This window comes from Manacus candei, unplaced genomic scaffold (genome assembly GCF_025592945.1).
Source record: "Manacus candei isolate 608988 ecotype Guabito, Panama unplaced genomic scaffold, ASM2559294v1 h1tg000046l, whole genome shotgun sequence".
Classification (NCBI taxonomy): Eukaryota; Metazoa; Chordata; class Aves; order Passeriformes; family Pipridae; genus Manacus; species Manacus candei.
Genome location: NW_026138094.1, coordinates 3,939,282 through 3,957,598, shown reverse-complemented (window position 1 = coordinate 3,957,598; position 18,317 = coordinate 3,939,282). Strand labels below are relative to the sequence as shown.

The 18,317-nt window shown below is 35.5% G+C and overlaps 1 protein-coding gene across 12 annotated transcripts in view; it reads right to left on the bottom strand.

Moving 5' to 3' along the window:
- Positions 1-18,317, bottom strand: part of WDR72 (WD repeat domain 72) — a 109,666-nt gene that overhangs the window by 61,901 nt on the left and 29,448 nt on the right. For all 12 annotated transcript variants that reach the window (XR_007906188.1, XR_007906187.1, XR_007906189.1 and 9 more), the window contains one exon: positions 11,379-11,584. Coding sequence is in view for 6 of the 12 variants with exons in the window: in XM_051797191.1 (XP_051653151.1) it covers positions 11,379-11,584 (206 nt within the window). In the remaining 6 variants the exon portion in view is untranslated. The remainder of the gene's footprint in view (positions 1-11,378; positions 11,585-18,317) is intronic.

Sequence of the window (18,317 nt, the reverse complement as noted above, 5' to 3'; positions counted from 1 at the left end):
GCCCCCAACCACACCAATATATGCCATTATCTTTAACAGGTTTAAGACAGACATATCACATAAAAATTTCATAGGAAGTACAACTCAAGTGTTATTTTACCTAGCTGCCTTCTCATCTCTAAAGGACTTTTTCCACAGGGATCCAACTTGTTCTGAGAATGCTATTCTACTTAAAATACACACTTCCATTAGCTGGCAAGGATTCCCATATTGTTCCAGCTCTTCATATATATGTACTTTCTCCACACACCCTCTTCCTTTACCAGATGTGTTCTATTGTGGGTTTTGTACTAAAAACAGATTTGACAGGAATGATCTTGACATTCATTTGACGTAAAGGAAATAAAGTGGCAAAATCACAAGGTAGATTTTTAAAAGGCAAAGCGGACTCAAAATATACTCAGACACCACTTTGATACCACTGACAAGAAGTTGCTCAGTTCTCAAAGCATGGGTAGTATCAGCTTCTACATAAAAAAAGTCCTTTAGTATTAAATGTGATATTTGTTTCAGACTTTTGGCCTTCTTTATCCACTGCACTCTCACTTTATCCCAAACACAACAGGATAAAATGTCAGAAAACTGGTACCAAAGTTCCTAGTGCCTGCAGAATGAATCATGTTGAATAAAGCATTATTGTGAGATATCCTACTGATTCTAATAACTTTTTAAATTATGTAATATTCAAGGGGTTTAATTCTGTTCCTTTGAGTTTTCTCTTGTGAGAGAGTATATTACAATCCATTAACATCAACCAAGTTATGCTTATTTCAATTAACACTTATTTTCATCATCTGTCCTTGCTGTAATCTGACCTTTTATTACACTACAAAGCCAATAGAAGCTTTAAATACTATTTACATGTTTGAATCACTCTTCATTACCTCTGGAGCAACCAATGACATCAACAATAAGATTATTTAGGTTTTTAAAAACTAAATTGTGGATAACCTCAGTTACAGAAATGACAGAGAAGGGCAGGACAGTAGAACTTGTCAACCAAAATTTATTGAAATTAGGAATTTTGTGTCTCTTGATCAGGCCAGTCACTGGATTGTCAGTAAAAGTTCAGAGCTCATAATTTCTCAGAATTGCATCTCGTTATTGGTCTGGCCCCGGGCTCACAAAAAAATAAGCACATCACACATCTGCTTGTAAAATTATTTAGGTACTTCTACCCTGTCTTTCACATTTGTACTTTGTGGAGCTCAAAGAACTGTTACTTGAAGCATGGCTACCACACCTAAGGGTCTTAAACATTAACATATTGCCATAACTTATTCTATTCTCCATGATGTTTTATTTTTGATGGTGGGAAGGAATGGCTGTATTCTACTTTTGTTTAGTTTGGGGTTGCATTTTTGGTGTTTGTTTGGTTTTTTAGCTACAGAATAGCTTAAAAATTGTCCTTACTTGCACAGATATTTTTCTCTTCAGCCTTTTTCTATTACATAAATATAAATATAGTACCTGCAATTCTTCCTTACGAATTATGTTTGGGGACACGTTTGCAGGTGCTATCTCGTGTATAGTTTTGCAAAATAGGAAACTTGTATTTGTCTCAGAAAACAAATACATAAACAATGCACAAAATGGCTGGTACGGTGTAAATTAAAGCATTAAATTTATTTCTAAATCCTCTGAGCCCTCGGTTGCTAGAGATGGTAGTCGATAGGAGCAAAAAAAATTGCCTCCTTCAAATGTGCTTGGTGGACAGCAGCTTGATGATTGGCAGCACAAATAGAAGACAAACGAGAAAGCCTTCAATCTGCAGCTGATGCACAGGAAGAACATGGGGAGCTGAGTTTACAATAGAGAAAACATTACCAAGCTAATGGCACAGGCAATCGTTTGACCACCATGCATCTCTGATAGCAGCAGGGCATCCATTTTCAGTTAAGTGTTAGAGTACCTTTTTGCTTTCTCTGACCACTGCAGGGGTAAAACAACCCAGTGCGTGAAACCCACTGACTGGTAATAAATTACTATATTGGATACTTTTTGTTTTCTTTCAGCAATGACTTTACTGTGTATTCTTGCTATCATTACCAATTAAAGTGGAGATCACGTTAGCAAGCTGTATCTAACTGTATATCAGTCCCTTTGCTCCAATTGCTTTGGCAAGTACCACAGGGTCAAGAGGCTCCTTTGACCTTTATCAGCTAAGTCTCTCTGACCACTCACTATTTGAAGCAATCTCAGCTGAACAGATGGACACTTTCGCAGAGTCTATAAAGCTCAGAATATAAAGATAAATGAAATTGTGTTTGGGGCTTCAAACTGGTTTATGAGCATAAAATATTGTTAGCAAGTTCCACAAATATCTCAGATTTCAAATAGCTCATCCTAAATCTACACCATGAACACAACACCTCTTTATCTACTAGGAAATAATTTTTTTTGCTGTGATTTCTACATATAAAACTAAAACCTTGGTGTAACTTACATGTCTAGTTAGCACTAAGTCAATTCTGAATTTAGAAAGTCTAATTGAATTAGTTTGATCATTAAAAGAAAATCAAGAAGAAAAATTAATACAGCTTTTTCCCATGACAATGGCACAGCATACAGCAAACCATCAAAGAGATCATTCAGTGGAAGAGTACTAAAAGTGTTGGAGAGTACAGATCATTCAGAAAAGGCTTGGACCTTCATTTCAGATTTCTCCATCTTATATTTCTTAAAGTGCTTGCTTTTTAAAAGATTACACCAAAATTCTAGCCATACAATAACATAACAGAAACTTCAAATTCTCCAGATGATGCTTGAATAACTGTTAATAATTAGATATAAATATGGTCTTCCAATCATATTTACCTATTTGTAATTGAAAAATAACCTATTGTTCAACAATAACATCGAATGGTGCGTTATTTGAGGTAAATCACATCAGCAAAACTGCCTTCTTCACTTCATAACCATTTTGCAATACACAGTTGTCTTATTTTCTTGTTCTGCTGAAAGGGTGAGCAATCCAGGATACGTGCAAAGGTGCATTCAGTTAAAAATAGTTACACAAACAGCAGGTATATAATTGAAATAGCACTTAAACATACCCCATGTACCATCTCTGAAAGAACCCGCAGAGGAAGAAAGGATGCAAATTATCAGCTACACTTTCATCTCCCCATAAAAACCTTATCCACTTTCTAATCCAATATTAGCTCGAATCAGCAGTCCACATATCACACTCCTGTGTCTAACCCTGCCCACCTCCTGGAGCTTTGAATGTAGGGAGCTTGTGAAGAGTTTCTGTCACTAAAAGCATCCCAGAATGCACAAACAGGGGAGGCCCATCCACTCCAGAGCAATGCTGGCCTTGTGCATGAGTGTCATACAGAGTCGTGGTGTCACTATACCAAGGTCACTCATGTTCCTCACCTTCACACACTTCACTTAGCCACAGGACAGAGGATCCTCTTGAGGGGGGCATTCAGAACTTTTTTTTCCTATTAATTTACCCTTTTTAAAGCTCAATACTCACATATAAAGGACTATATGTACAAAGCCTGGAGTCAATAGTAGGGCCCCAATTTGCTTTCACATGCAATTTATGCTTGACCTGAGGCTTCCTCACTTGGACAATGCAGTCCCAAACAAATGTGTCAATTCATTCTGAATTTTCCCATATGATATAGCTTAAATAAACTGCTTTGAACTTACCTTTCCTTGCTTTTCTCATAGTATTCATTACAACAGCCCTGGTCATATTATTGAGGATGCCCAGATCATCCTAAAATCCACCTCCCATAAAGAAAAGGCTACAATATTTTCCAAGGTGTCATCACCGGTGTTTATCCATGAACTTAATCGTAAGAACCTTTTTCCTTCCAACACCGTAACCCTTTCTCCATTTTTTCTTTTTTCAAATCCCAGTGCAGAGCATTACTATCTGCACAGCACTTCCAACAGTAACTGCAGCATCACTCCTGATGAGTTTGTGGCACAATGTAAGTAATGAAGGCAAGGAGTCTTCAAGCTCAAGCTGTGTAATGAGCAGACTAAGGACTGAAGAAACCCTCTCCATCATGTGTGGAAGGCCACTGTCAGGCACATTGTTGTCCAGATGGATCTCCTGGGCACAAACATTTTAATTGTTCAGGAAGAATTGCTAACACATCTATTGGTCAATGTAGAGATCTGGTATGAAAATCAAATGCTTCTCAATTTTGTTTTCTCTCTCTCCATCACAAATACTGAACTTTAGGTTTTTTACTGGATTTAATAAAGTGTACATATAAAGGTCATCCTTGAGACAAACCATAAAAAGATATCAAAGAATAACAGGCAAGTAAAGCTAATATACAGAATATTCTTCACATAAGTTTTCAACACTAGGAAATAAGTTTTTATATTTTTTGTTTTTCAAGAAAATACTTGAAGAAATATATACAATATAAAGACTATTTTATACAGACAACTTTTGCTTTGCTCATGTCACAACCTGTCTCGGTACACTATCAGAAATTCTAAACAAATACTCTTGACAAAGTCTTGTCTAATAATTTTACCATAGAAAGAATATAAAAGTGAACTGGAGATCCACTCATGTCAGACTAAGATCCATTTCCAACACAGACAGTCTCTGCACCATGAAAAGCTTAGATGGAAGGAAAAAATAAGGTGGTTTCTAAATTAAGTATTATTTATACACTCAATATTAAATACTCTGTTTATATTTTAATATACTGACTTCTTCAGAAGGTAGAAGTAAATTTCCTAACCATATCTTCAGAAATGTTTAGGGCTCAGTGATGGGTGGTAGCAAAAGCATTTTCATTCTCACTCAGCACTTAAGAAAAGTTGTAAGATGGAACATCTCTAAAGTTTCCTTGATCATCAACTGGACAAACAATGCTACAGCCATCCAAAAACACAGACTACTGACTCAGGATTTAGGAATTATTATACTGAACAATTTACTGGATGAATGAACATCAAAATATCTGGGAGAATAATGCTGAACACAGATACTGCCAACATGACCTCAGGAGGAGGGTAAAAGCATGAGAATATTGCTAAAATCCTAAAAAGGATTGATGCATATAAAAATTAAGTCACCAAACCATGTCTGACTGCTGACTCCAACTGAAACAACATACTTGCCCCAGGCTGTTCTGACAGTGCATTTCCTACCTTAGATTATAATTCCACCCAGAAAATTTGTCTACATAAAAGTTCTGGATCAAATCACATGAAAAAGAGCAGAAAAAATCATGGGATTAAATTCTTAAATATTAAAATCCTGTGAATCCTAGGAAGTGCCATTCTTGAAAACTCAGTAATAGGCAAGCTGGTCTTTCTTCAGCCCCTAAGGATGTATCAGGATGGCAGCTCCGTTTCTGTGCACAGATTTCCAACTGTTCTTTCCTTGAGATCTGTTCAGTCTCACTGATGGGCTTCCAGAAGGACAACAAAGAAACATTCTCAGATGCCTGCTTGGATCATCCATCCCTTCCCATAAGTATTGCAAGAACCAAATCTGACCACTAGAACAAATCAGGTTTTGAATATTAATATATAAAAAATATGTAACTACTGCTGCTAATTAGTTTGAAATTGAGCCACAGTTTAGCCTAGGATTTTATTTCTGCTATTTAAATGAGATTTAGCTATCAGAAGGAAAGCAGCAGATAGCAAATCTTTCTTTTGCAGAGTAAGGTTTGTTTGCTGCAAGTCCAATTTCTAAAATACATTTCAGATGCTGATGTGTTTTTTTAAATAGTTGTGTGAGGTGGAAACCTAGGAAAGTCTCACCCTGAATTTACTCTGAATTCCTGTTAATTGTTTAATTAGTATTACTTCAGTGAAGAAAAATATGAGGTCAGGAATTCAATGTTTAGAAAGAAAAAGATGATTATCACACATATGAAGATTCCACCAGATGCCTGTCATGAATAGTGAAGAATTTTCAAGAACACCATTGGATAATATGAAAATACAAATATTAGAACAAAGATGATGTAATTTATTTTAGAATTAGGTAGAGCACTTAGAAGGAAAATCAATTAGGCTGATCTGCACAAGAAATCACAATTTATGGACTAGAAAGTAGTAAAAGTAAAATCTAAGAGGGGAAAATGCCCAACTCCACATTCAGGCCTAAAAGAAAAAGTCCTAAGTGACAAATAAGATCATGAACAGCACTTCCACAAGACAGAAACTGTATGTTTCTAATTATAAAGATATGTCCCTTAAAAAACAAAATGTGAATTTTCTACAGTGTCCAAGGGACAGAGAAAGGAATTGCAGCATGGTGGTGGAGGGATGGGAGAAGACAAAGATTACAGCAATAGCTGGGTTAGCTTCAAAAATCATCCCTCAACATGGACTAATTCACAAGGACTGTTGACACTGACCTCAGATTTATTTCTAGCAGGACACCCCAGCACCTTCTTTAGCTTTATCACACAGTTCAATTAGTTGTCCAGGCAGGGAAAATAAAAATTTTAAGCCAGTCACCTTCAGTATAGTAAGAGAAGAAAAGCTTATAAATGTATATAGAAAAGGGTCAGAAGCCTTGAAATAAATAGTTAAGGCTTATTTTCAGATTTCTGTCAGCCTGTGTAGATTGCCAGCCTCATCTACAAGATTCAAATGTGCTACAAGATCACAATGGTAACTTTGTGCTTCCATTTTGCTTTGAGGTGATCAGTGGAGAAAACACAAATCAACAAACTCTTGACTTGGTGGACCATTTCAAAAACTCCAGTAACTTTCATCAGAGATGGCATGTGGTCAAAGCTATCAATAGCTCTCAGGCTCAGGATTCCTTTTAACTGGTACAAATTTAATCTCACAACTCTGAAGCTATTGCTTCACTCTAGTTATGTGGCTACTCCAGTCCCTTGATAAAATACTTAATTGTGAAATTTCACAGGAAATACAGTACTGAAATGCTCTGCAACTGAATTACAGAGAAAAAAATATATCTGTACATATCAAGCTCTTTTTTTCTTTACTCATTTTCCTATTACACTTACTTAATATACTACTAAATAAAGCTACTGAACACTGTTTCCAGAAAAAAAAAAAAAAAGAAATATCCTGGAAGCAACAACATGAGGTTACCAACTTCAAGGAGAAATATCTATTTTCTCTTTTGCTTTGTTCTTAATAATCTACTTCACTGAAATGATCAAGATCTGTAATTCCCTATAACAGTGCTCTAAATATTATAAAAGGAAAGAAATTAAAGGAATCCATGCCTACAACACCATTGTTTATGGTACTATTCTTGATTTCCTATTTGCTAAGTATTATTTTGTATTTGTGCTTGTATCTCATTTCCATTTTTCTACCAATTTTTCCATCAGTAAGATTTAACTAGTAGTGATTTTCCAGGCTTCCAATAACAATTTCATTTTCAAATTGCTTCCTTTGCTATACTAAAACAAATAACCACTATTGTCCTACAGTCTTCATTTGTCTCTTACTTATTCTGTGCAGCAACAAAATAGATACTTATTTTATTATTTATAATTTCTGAGCATTCTTGACTTTACATATTTTTTTTAGGGTAGTTATGTATGCTATTATTTAACTGAATACCAAGTTCTTTAGAACTATTAACACTGGGTATTTTAAGAAATTGCTGGGTTTATATATCAAGCAATACATACACCTAACACTCCTACAAAAGTTCACATATAAATAAATTCATTTCTCCCCCCATCTTTGTCTTTTCTTAGATACACAGTAAAAATTTCCCTTTTCTAATGTAGCTCTTCAGTAGCATAATTCGAGAGTTCAAGTATTAGAAACTACTGGCAGGTTTTAGAAGCTGCTCTTCCTCCAACATTTTTACACAGAAGATTCTAATTACATTACTGAAATCACTACAAATATTAGTGCGTGAAAAACACACATCTATATCCAAATTACTGAAGCTGAAAAGCTAGGAAACTTTCTAACATGAAAGATTTCTGGAACATCAGGAAAACAATTCCCAGACACATCCAGCTTTTTATGTGCATCAATGAAATCTTCATAGGACGCACTGGAGCATTTCAATTTTTTTTTTTAAAATCAGCTTTTCACACAGCTCCAATTTTCAAATATAACTATGACTTAAAGGTATAATGAGAGCTGGTTCCATATAAACACCATGAGCACAGAGTCTAGTGTGTAGTCTATTGTAATTAAGAGCAGTGATTCAATACCTATTGCTACTGGCCAGGTATCATAGCAACCTCGTGTCACTGAATGCTGCTGGAAAACTGTTCAGCACTAGCAAGACTATGCTTCAGGAAAATCTACAATGGCACTACAGATAGTCAACATCTGTGGGGGTTGTTACAGGGAGAACAACAAAGAAATCTGCTTTAAAAAAACCCCTATACTTAGAAAACTGACAGGGATACTACAGGGGCACTACAAAAAGAAAAAAAAAACCTAAGAGGAAGAAAAGATCATTTTTTTTGTCATTCATTACACAACTTACGCACCCACATCCTAATATCCATCCCAAGAAACTGAGAGTTGAAAAAATGCTGCATTATCACATTAGTGTATTTCCACAAAGTACTATCTTTTTCTTTTTAACTAAACACGAGTAGCATTCATCACCAACATTACTCTGAAAGTAAAACAGCCTCACTTTCAAAATAATATTTAAACTTTCACAAATGAACTCTAGATAGTCTTGTATAAATCTGGGAAAAAAAAAGAAAAAACAGGTTACTATGAACAAGAACCCAATATTGATTTTTCTGCGGTGCAGTAAAGCATCTCCATTCTATTTGGCTGCTGTCAAAGCCACTCTTTAACAGCTGGAGTCAAATTGCACTATTTACAGCAAGAGCCCTTGTCAAGTGGACCATAAGTATTCTAACAATACACTATTCAAATGGCACTTTGCCACACAAATTGCTGACTTGATGAATACCCTACGTCAATGACTAAGGCCAGTATAAAAGTTTCATTTTTATGAGAGGTTTTACATTCACGTATTAAGTAAAGCTTTCTTGAAGAACTATTAAGCTCTATATTTGGGGGTCTTTTGACATTAAAAATAATTAAAATCTGTTTAAATATATCAGGGGGATTTGACAACATTAATATGGATCTTGTGTTAACTGCATTTGTCACAGTCATCTGTTATTGGTACTCCCACTGGCACGTGCTGCACAATAAAAGAATTAAAATGGTCAAAACACCATGAAATCAAAACATTCTGCCTTTGTATCTGTGATTTACATGATGGCAAATGTTTTGAAAGAAAGCCTTTGAAGCTGGACTACTATGTGAGGATATCTTTTTTCTTAGGATTGAGTGGAGAGAGACCATTATTTTGGAAATCTTCTTTTGCCTTAAATATAATAGGAATGGTAAAACAACATAATAATAAAGAGTAAGAAGAAATGCTGAATATTACTTGCAGCCTTCATGTGGATCATCTCATTGTACAAAAGGATCACTCACAAGTACAATGCCAAGAGGATAGAATAGCTAGCCCTTCATTTTTTCTGTTACATAATTCTTCTGAAATTGAGTTCTTAAAATAGGCTAAAATTGATGATGTCGGGGGTTTTTGATAGAAATGTTATTAACAATTTAGTATGTTGTTAAATTTCTAATACACAATTTGCAAAGGAAGGAAATTCATAATGAAATACTCATTCTATATTAAGACCTTTTATAATCTGAGAGTTTCATGATAGTTTCATCTGTATGCTAATTCTATGCTTTTATGACTATGGTATGGAATGTTGAAGGCTGATACCCACGGTCCTCTCAGTTATTTCATGGGATCTCAATTTCCACAGTCTATTTCAAGATGCTAAAATACAAGAATTCAAAAGAGTCAATGCAGCACTTTTTGAAAAACCTAAAAAAAGTTTCCTGCAGAAAAACTGAGAAAAACAGTAGAGTTCCTAACAAGCCTTCATTTCAGCAAGAACAAAACAGGGCTAAAAAAAGCTGCAGAGCTCCACACTCCATTTGTGCAGCTTGTGTTGGCCTTCTGGAATAGCATTAAGGGGATGTCCATTGTTATATTCTTCCCAGGTTCAGCTACACTAGATATATATTTAGCCTCCAGCATCTCCCACACCAATCTACAGAACCTTCTCTAATGCAGATTGAAGGGGAAGAAGCTCTGGATGCAATGGGTGACACATTTTTGATGAATGAAAAGTGGTTTCCCAAGTACAGAACTTAATTTATTACAAAATTAGACTAACCTAACAGGTCTATAACGAAAAAAAAAAAAAGGGAAATTAAAAAGACCAAGGAGGTATTTTGACAAGAAAAGTCTAAAAGACATCAATAACATTCTCAATAAAACATTTTCACTTGGAAAAGATAATTAATGAACATTTAAACAAGAATATGGAATATTTTATCGAGAAATCAGAGTAGCCAAGATGAATATTTGATCAAGAAAACACTAAAAATTATTACAATTCCACTGTTGCCTACTGTGATATTTCTTCTAAGATCATGATAATTCCCAAAGCAGGTTAAACTCCACACTTGAAAATTGACAAAAAACTATTTTTCCATGTTCCATAAGCAGCACATTTTCTTTCCAGCCACTTTGTTAAATCCATGCAATTTTCATTTTAACAGATATGCCTAAAACTTCACTCCAAACAACTCCCAAAACTTTTCCCCTTTGTTCCTATTAAAAAAAGGAAAGAAGAAACTATTCCTTTTAACAAACAGGGAGATCAGATTCTGTGTCAATGGCCAACTAGTGCACCATCTGCCCCACAACATGCTCAGCAGGATTTCGCTCTAATAAGACTTTTCAGAAAATGGGATCAAAAAGAACTTTAGAAATCAGACTAAGGTTAGTAAAAGGTCAAAGAGAAATATTAAGAGTTAAACTACAATCATTATAAACTCAATGTTATGCATAAATTTGTAGATACAATGAAGAAAAGACCAGATAATTCAAGAATTAGGACTTAAATTAAGCTGTACTTTATCAGACAGTTTTGAAACATCCAGTACTTCATTTACTATAATTAATAAAGTCAGAAAAAGGCTAAAGACCATCCTCAAGTCTGTTTCCACATGTGAGTTCAGGGAAAGCATTTAAGCATTTTTCATTTTCGTTACTTGTGGGAAAATAGTTTCTATCTACATTGAGGGTTGAGGAAAGCAGACATGACTTCCTCTGTTTATTGAAGAGAACAGAATTCCCAAAACACATTGATTACAAAGTGGTGTTTTTTTATGAAATGGGGTTGTTGAAGGTATAAAAACTGAGCCAGTCAGAAGAAGCCTTTATAAACTTAAACCCAAGCCACATGGGTTTAATGTTATCCACACATGTTATCCACACAGCTATATATCAGTGAGGGTCTAAGGGTAAAGAATTTGGATAACAACTCATGACTCTTGAGAAACATTCTACTCTGCCTTCTTACCTTATCTGAAGATTTTTCTGCATGAATAAAGTTGTAAGGGCCCATGCCATGCTTATAGGAGCTCGAATGTTTGTATCCAGAATTCTTATTTCTTTTTGACTCTTGAGATACAGGAAGTGGAGCATCTGCCACTAAGTATTCTGAATCTTCAATAGCAGCAAGAATTGCTCTCGCTGTTTCACCTGTTTCATGTCGTTCCAGGGTGCCTGGAGAAACACAAGAGAGGCTGTAACTTTTTCAGGGAACTACAGTATTCCATATCTCTGGGGAAGGATCATAGTATTAACATAGCACACTTCATGTGAGCAAATATATCACAAAACATTTACAGAAGGGGCAATTAATTCCTCATCTTTTGAAACTTAAAAATATAATTTTGCAAAAGGGTCTATTCTACAGTATTGCTATTAAAAAAAAATAAAGCTTAATGTCTAAAGAAATCACTGCAACAAAACTTTGTTTCAGACCAAAAGCAACTCCAGATATTTTATGTGTGAAGTGAGATGCAGTTTTCAAAGGGAGGCAAGAATATTCACAAAAATACCACTTGCCCAAACTGTTCAAAAGAGTAATTGGTTTTCTTCTCACAAAGCCCTCTCAGAGCACCTATATCATTAACAGTGTAAACAATAACACATTTATGTAATATTTTAGTGCTGTCCTCTAGTGTTCTAGATTACAAATAGCAAGACAAAGCTCAATTTTTTTCATTCCATTCCTAAAAGTGTCAGAGGTAAAGACAGTTTGTAAACACCCGAATATATATGTAGCTCAGTCATTAGGGATTTGAATTCAATGTTTCAGAGACTGTATCATCTCTTGTGTGGCTTTAGGGAATTTGATTCCTCCAGTTGATATACCCAGTTATATTATTTTAGTAAAAATTTATTTAGTAATAATTTTAGTAATAGTGCTTTATTTGTAACTCGCATTAGAGATATCTAAACTGAGATTAAATGTCTTTGAAATGAGCTACTATTATATACTGCACATTTCCTATAGGAATTAAAAGAAATTGTTGAAATAGCATGTTTCCTATAAATATCAGAGATAGAGTACATCTGAAGGATTTTTCAAGTATTAAATATCAGCTACAATGTGAAATGCTTTTCCCTTAAGTTTGAATTCTTTCTACCCTCAAGTAATACAACATGAATTTTCCCGTTCACTGCTACAAGAAAAAAAATGTGTAACACTGAAGTTCTATCAGTAACACCTGCTAAAAATATTGGACTGGGATTGAGGGATCTCACACAATAAGTGTTTGTGTGTATATGTGTGTATAAAATCTCTTTATCTGAAATTATTTCTCTGAAACTCATCCATTTCTGTTCACTGTAGCATCACCTCTGCTACTCACATGGCAAAGAGTCTTTGAATTCAGAGCAGAGAAAAAAAAAAAAGGCAACTGATTCTCTGTCCCCTTCAAAAATCAGTGGAATGCCATAGGTTGCTGTAATATTATACTGAAAAAAATAAGGATCAGCAGTTGTTTTTCTTAAGTTTTCCTAATTTTCTTAATCCCTCCACAGCACTTGCAGCCAGTGGAAGGACCATTACAGAACTGGATATTTACTGAAAGGAAAGTAAGTTGCCCGAAGATCTTCATAGTTAGACTGTCTACAAATACTTGGAAAGACAACACTGGCTATAAAGATCCCAACATCGCAACATTTCAGTATTTCAGGAACACAAGAACTCTCAGTAGATGCCTACAAAGGAGGATTATGCAGTTCACACCAGACACGAGCACACACATTCTTAAAAGTACTGTAGTGTTTGAAAAGTTAAGAAGTTTGGAAATAACAGTCACTTAGCTAATATTATTTTGGTCTCTTAACACATGTAATCTAAACTGTAAAGCTGGAAGCATGCCTTGCTTCCCCACAGAACTCCCTGGATTATTCAGAGCAAAAGATAAAGTTCACCAAGGAAGTAGCTGCTCTCCCTACTGTCAAGTGTAGACACCAAGCTTTCCCTACCACCTTCTCCAGAGAGTCCACTATGCAGGAATATTTGTATGTATGTACATATTTATATATATCCAGATTCCTTTTCTGTAACACTTTTGTCAGGGTAACTCACTGCCAGAGTCCTCGAGTGCTTCAGAAAGACTATTACCATAATTTCCCTGTGAAATTACAGCTATCCTGCTGTTTTTATAGACAAGGATCTAAGGCAAAAATTGCAATAAATTTTTGATAAATCCAAGGATTTTGGGGGGATGGTGTTAAATTTCAAAGACCTGGTTATACACACTCTTTAATATTAGAGAGAACTTCAAAACAGGTTTTGTGAGCTCCAGATGCACAAATGCCTCACCATCAGTCATCCCTCTGTCAGATCATTCTGCAGGAGGATCTTGTGGATGTATAAGAGAATACAATTTAGTTAATGCTTTCATACTACAGTGGGAAAAGAGGATAAAACTATGTTTCCAACAAAAATGAAGATTTGTCTGACTGTATCCTCCTGTGTGTACATATACACATAGGAGTAAAAATTAAAATATATTTAAGCCTTGTGTTATTTTCCATATATCAGAGCTTTTCCCTGGCAACAGCTTCAGAGACAAATTTTCACCTCCTGGTTGAAGAAAAAGAATTTAATGGACAGAACAAGAAACAGATCAGAATGAGTGGTAAGTTACAAAAAAAGGGGACAGCAGAATTTCACCATCTGAATGGAATATACAGGTATTCTTGATGTACATGAAAGCAAATTGATATTTTATTTTATATATTTTACACATACACATCTTATTTAAACAGATGACAGATCTGCTTCTATATATTATAGAATTATGGATGCAAACTGAGAAACCACCAAGCAGGTAGTTGGGTTACTGAACACTTCTGCTACAACCAAACTCCTTTCTGACTGCCAATGGTGGGGACAACGCCATTGCAATACCATTTTTTATGAGTAGTCTGGAGAAGAGAAAATTATCATCAGTTGAAAAATCCCTTCTAGGTTCATATTTGGCCTCTCACATAGAGGAGTTACGATCAGTTTGGATTTTTAATTTTAATTTTTAAGGTATTTTTATAGAGAGAAACATTGAATAGAAACTGCCCTGGACAACCAGCTTGGTTTCTTACTGACAGAACATTATATCATAAAATCAATTGGAAAAACTCAGATTTACATCTTTAAATAATTTATATATCATGCATAACAGCTGTCTCAAATCCCTTTTAAGTAGCACCTTCCAGAAGATGGTTACTTTCTTAAAAAAATCCATGCAAATACATGCATATAATGCTTAATCATATTCTCTATATGTGTGCATCTACTTGTAGAGGTTCGTATGTACAGCTGGACCTGCAATAAAATAGCACTAAGTGCATAGCAAAATGTGTATGAAGGGGGGGGTGATTATGAAAGTATTATAAAGTATTTATATTATTATCATTGTACAGAGCCCAAAATACTCATTTACAAAGAGAGTAGGTGGCAGAGCCAAAATAAAGGAAGAGCCCTGTATTCCATGATTTCTGAATACATCTTTCAGAGGCACAAAAGGGAGGTGGGTGAGGGGGAGGGAATTAGAAGCCTGTGTATATGACAAGGACTTTCTGACCACTGTAAACAGTCAGAAGAACACTGGGGCACAGCAGCTATTGTTCATAAACAGTTATTTGTTAGGAATATATTGTCTTTGATTTTAAGGAAAAATAATGAAAAGCAAGAAAAAACAAAGCCTGTACATGAGAGTACAGGAAAGGGAACAGGAATAAAGACAACTCTCAAAACGGAAGTATTTTAAACACAAATGAGCCCAAAGATCTCAGTTGGGGAGTATAAAACAACAATGGATGAAGGAGAAAAGATAAGGGTGTCTGTACAGCAGCAATACCACTGCTCTGACCCCCTACTATACATACAAAATACAGGAAAAGAAAGTCTTTATCTCTAAAGCTGTGACCATGGCAACCAAGTCTCAGGAACAGACAAGAGTGGAGTATTTCACTCTCCTGGGCAGCTTTGGACCACCAGATGTGACTGGTTACAGACTGTTACAACATCTTATTCTTCCTCTGGACCAAGTAGTACAAATTGTGTCTCTTGGTGTTAGTGCTGTCCACACAGTTCTCTGGGTTCTGTTCCCACTGAATGATGCATTTTTATTGGGGAGGTCACACATATTCTCCTGCCTCTAGACAAGGAATTCACTGCCATCACATGGCCTGTCATATCATCAGGCTCCAGTGCTTTCTGTTTGTTGCCACAGCAGAAGTATCAAAAATCCTCAGTACTGCTGTGACCCAGTAACAGCTGAATCTTACAGCATAACAGTGATCTGGGAATGAGAAATTATTTCCGAATTGATTTAAAAAGAGCACATGGTCAAGAACAAATCCTTCTCTTTACCAGCAGCCAAAACAGAAAACTCACCTTTCAAAATAAGTATCATCTGTAACACTAGTTGGTTTATTTTCTGTCAAGATTTTCCTTTCCATAAATCTGAAAAATTTAACCTGAAAAAACCCTCCCACACACTTTCTCCTCTGCTGTTAGAGTGAGGCATACAGAAATTTCATGTCCCTTGCTAAAAAAATGCTTGAATTTTACAATTCTGCAGTCTTGCTCCAAGACAGTGGACAAGCACTTTGCTTGAAAAATTTCTCCTAATTCCTGGGGCCACCACTCTAAAAATCAAATGGCCTGAAACAGATGGAACAAACATTGCATTAAGTAAGAATATATATTCCAACTAATATCAAGACAATAGTAAACGCCATCTAGCAAACAGAAATGGGATAGATTGCACAAGAACCAGCCTATTAAAAGCTAATAATATTTAAAAGGATATTTTACGTATAGGAATAGATTAATAATGGAGATGCTCTATGATTACAGCTCTGTATACAGGAGCACCCAGAGTCTCTTGGCAGACCCTCCTTAGCGATTTTTGCATTTGGAAGAGTTCTGTCATGCCCAAATCTGTGTGTTCTTGACATTCTTCAGAATACACAGTTTTAGAATAGCATTAGCAAACCCCCATCCTTTAGTTGAAGAAAGCAATGAAGAACAAACACAAAGAAAACAACCGAAATATAACTTATAATGCTGGTTTACATATGTAGGTAAAAAGACCAATTCCCCCATGCAGCCAGTCCTCATTTCAGGATTTCTGATGTAGGCACAACAGCCCAAAAGAAAGGACATGAGAAGTCCCCTCTTCTCTCCCTGACTCCATCTAAACTATTCCAGAGAGTAAATAACAATAGTCCTGTAAGCAGGAATTGCTTAGACACAGTGAGTGTGCTGAACTGGGCTGAATGGAAGAAATTGCATCTGAACTTGGATGATACATGAGCAGCTTCTCTCTACTCCTTTTTTAAAGTCTGAAAGATGGAATGAGAATGAGAATCTGTCCCTTAGTGTCTGGAATGAAAACCCTCCCTGGTACAAACTCTTCTGACTGCACTGACTATAGCAATCAGTCTTCATTTCCACTTCTTAAAAGTGTATATATATATAAATATATAAATATATATATATATATATAATCTTACTTCATTATTAACAATAAAATAAGAATGAAGATCAACTATGAGTTGGAGGGAACACATCCTTCTGAACAGACACATACAGCTAAAGCCTGTACTTGTTCCACCTAGTATATGTAAAGTACATAAATGTATGTGTGTGTATGCACACATGAGTAGAAAGGTACCCAACTCTTCTCAGTAAAAAAGTGTGTCCTCAGCTTCTGCAGACTGGGCAAAGGATGACACTGCTTTTTTTTTTTTTTTTTCCCCACCCTCAGACTTTTCCAAGCTCCACTACCTTTTATTATTCTACATCAATAAGTATTTACTGAACGATGACTCAAATTTAGAGAGCTATGAAATATTCAGGTGCAAGCTACAGACTGACCTAAGGCTTACATATATAAAAGATGCAATAAAAAATTAAAAAAGGAGGTAAAACATTAGTTAAGTTTTAGCTTAAGGCTGACAAATTAAAACAAAAAACACCCAAACCAAATGCTGAACTTCCACAATGCACATATATTCAAGCTTACTTGGAATAAACCACATTTTCAAAACATGCAAACTAACAGTTCCTCATTCTTAATGTCTTTTAGAAAGGGATTTAAAGTGACATAATGTGCAAAGAAACTGCAGTAAAATGGTAACCTTCCATCTTATTGCACGTTATCATTTGCATCATAGCTTGAATTTCTTCAGAGCTGCTTTCTTAGAGAAAGATGGTCTAGACCAGAAATTGTTTAACGTTGCATTGTGTCAGCTGTGTGATGGTCCAGTACTCTTGGCCTAAGAAATTATCTTGTCTCAGTTCAATAGTGCATACCTGGCTCAACTCTCTCCCTTCAGGTCCCCCCTTACTCTGAGGATGCCTCTTGACCATGAAAGTAGAGGGTGAGAGAAATAAAGATCAACTCACTGTTGTCTGCCCTAACTATTAATGTAGAAGGTCAGACCACAGCTTGAGAACAGAAGAGTTAAATCAGAGCATTTTCCCAAATACAAAAAGTTCTGTTGCTTCTACAGTTAAGTAGGCATAAGTCTTAGTAGCAACTGAATTTCCTTGGATAGAGTTCTAAGTTTTAATGAAACTGTACAACTTATTTCCTCACAGCCACCTGGTGAAATCTAGGCCTTAGTTTTCTAAGCACTTTAACTACTAATTTCTTTATGAGATGAGAAAGGTTGTCAGACATACTAAATGAAGGTTTACTTGGAAACAAAAGTCAAGCAAACCAAAACAGTCCCCCCATGAATTCTGCAACTCACGTGATACTTGCTGTTTACCAGAGGTTTAGAAGACTTATTACTGTTGGCACCAATTATAAAAACATTAGAGCATGAACAGCACACACAAATTACCTCTAAACAGTGTTTGAAAATCTTCCAACATGTTTGACCATCAATATGATCAAAGGTTTGATCTATAACATCACTATCT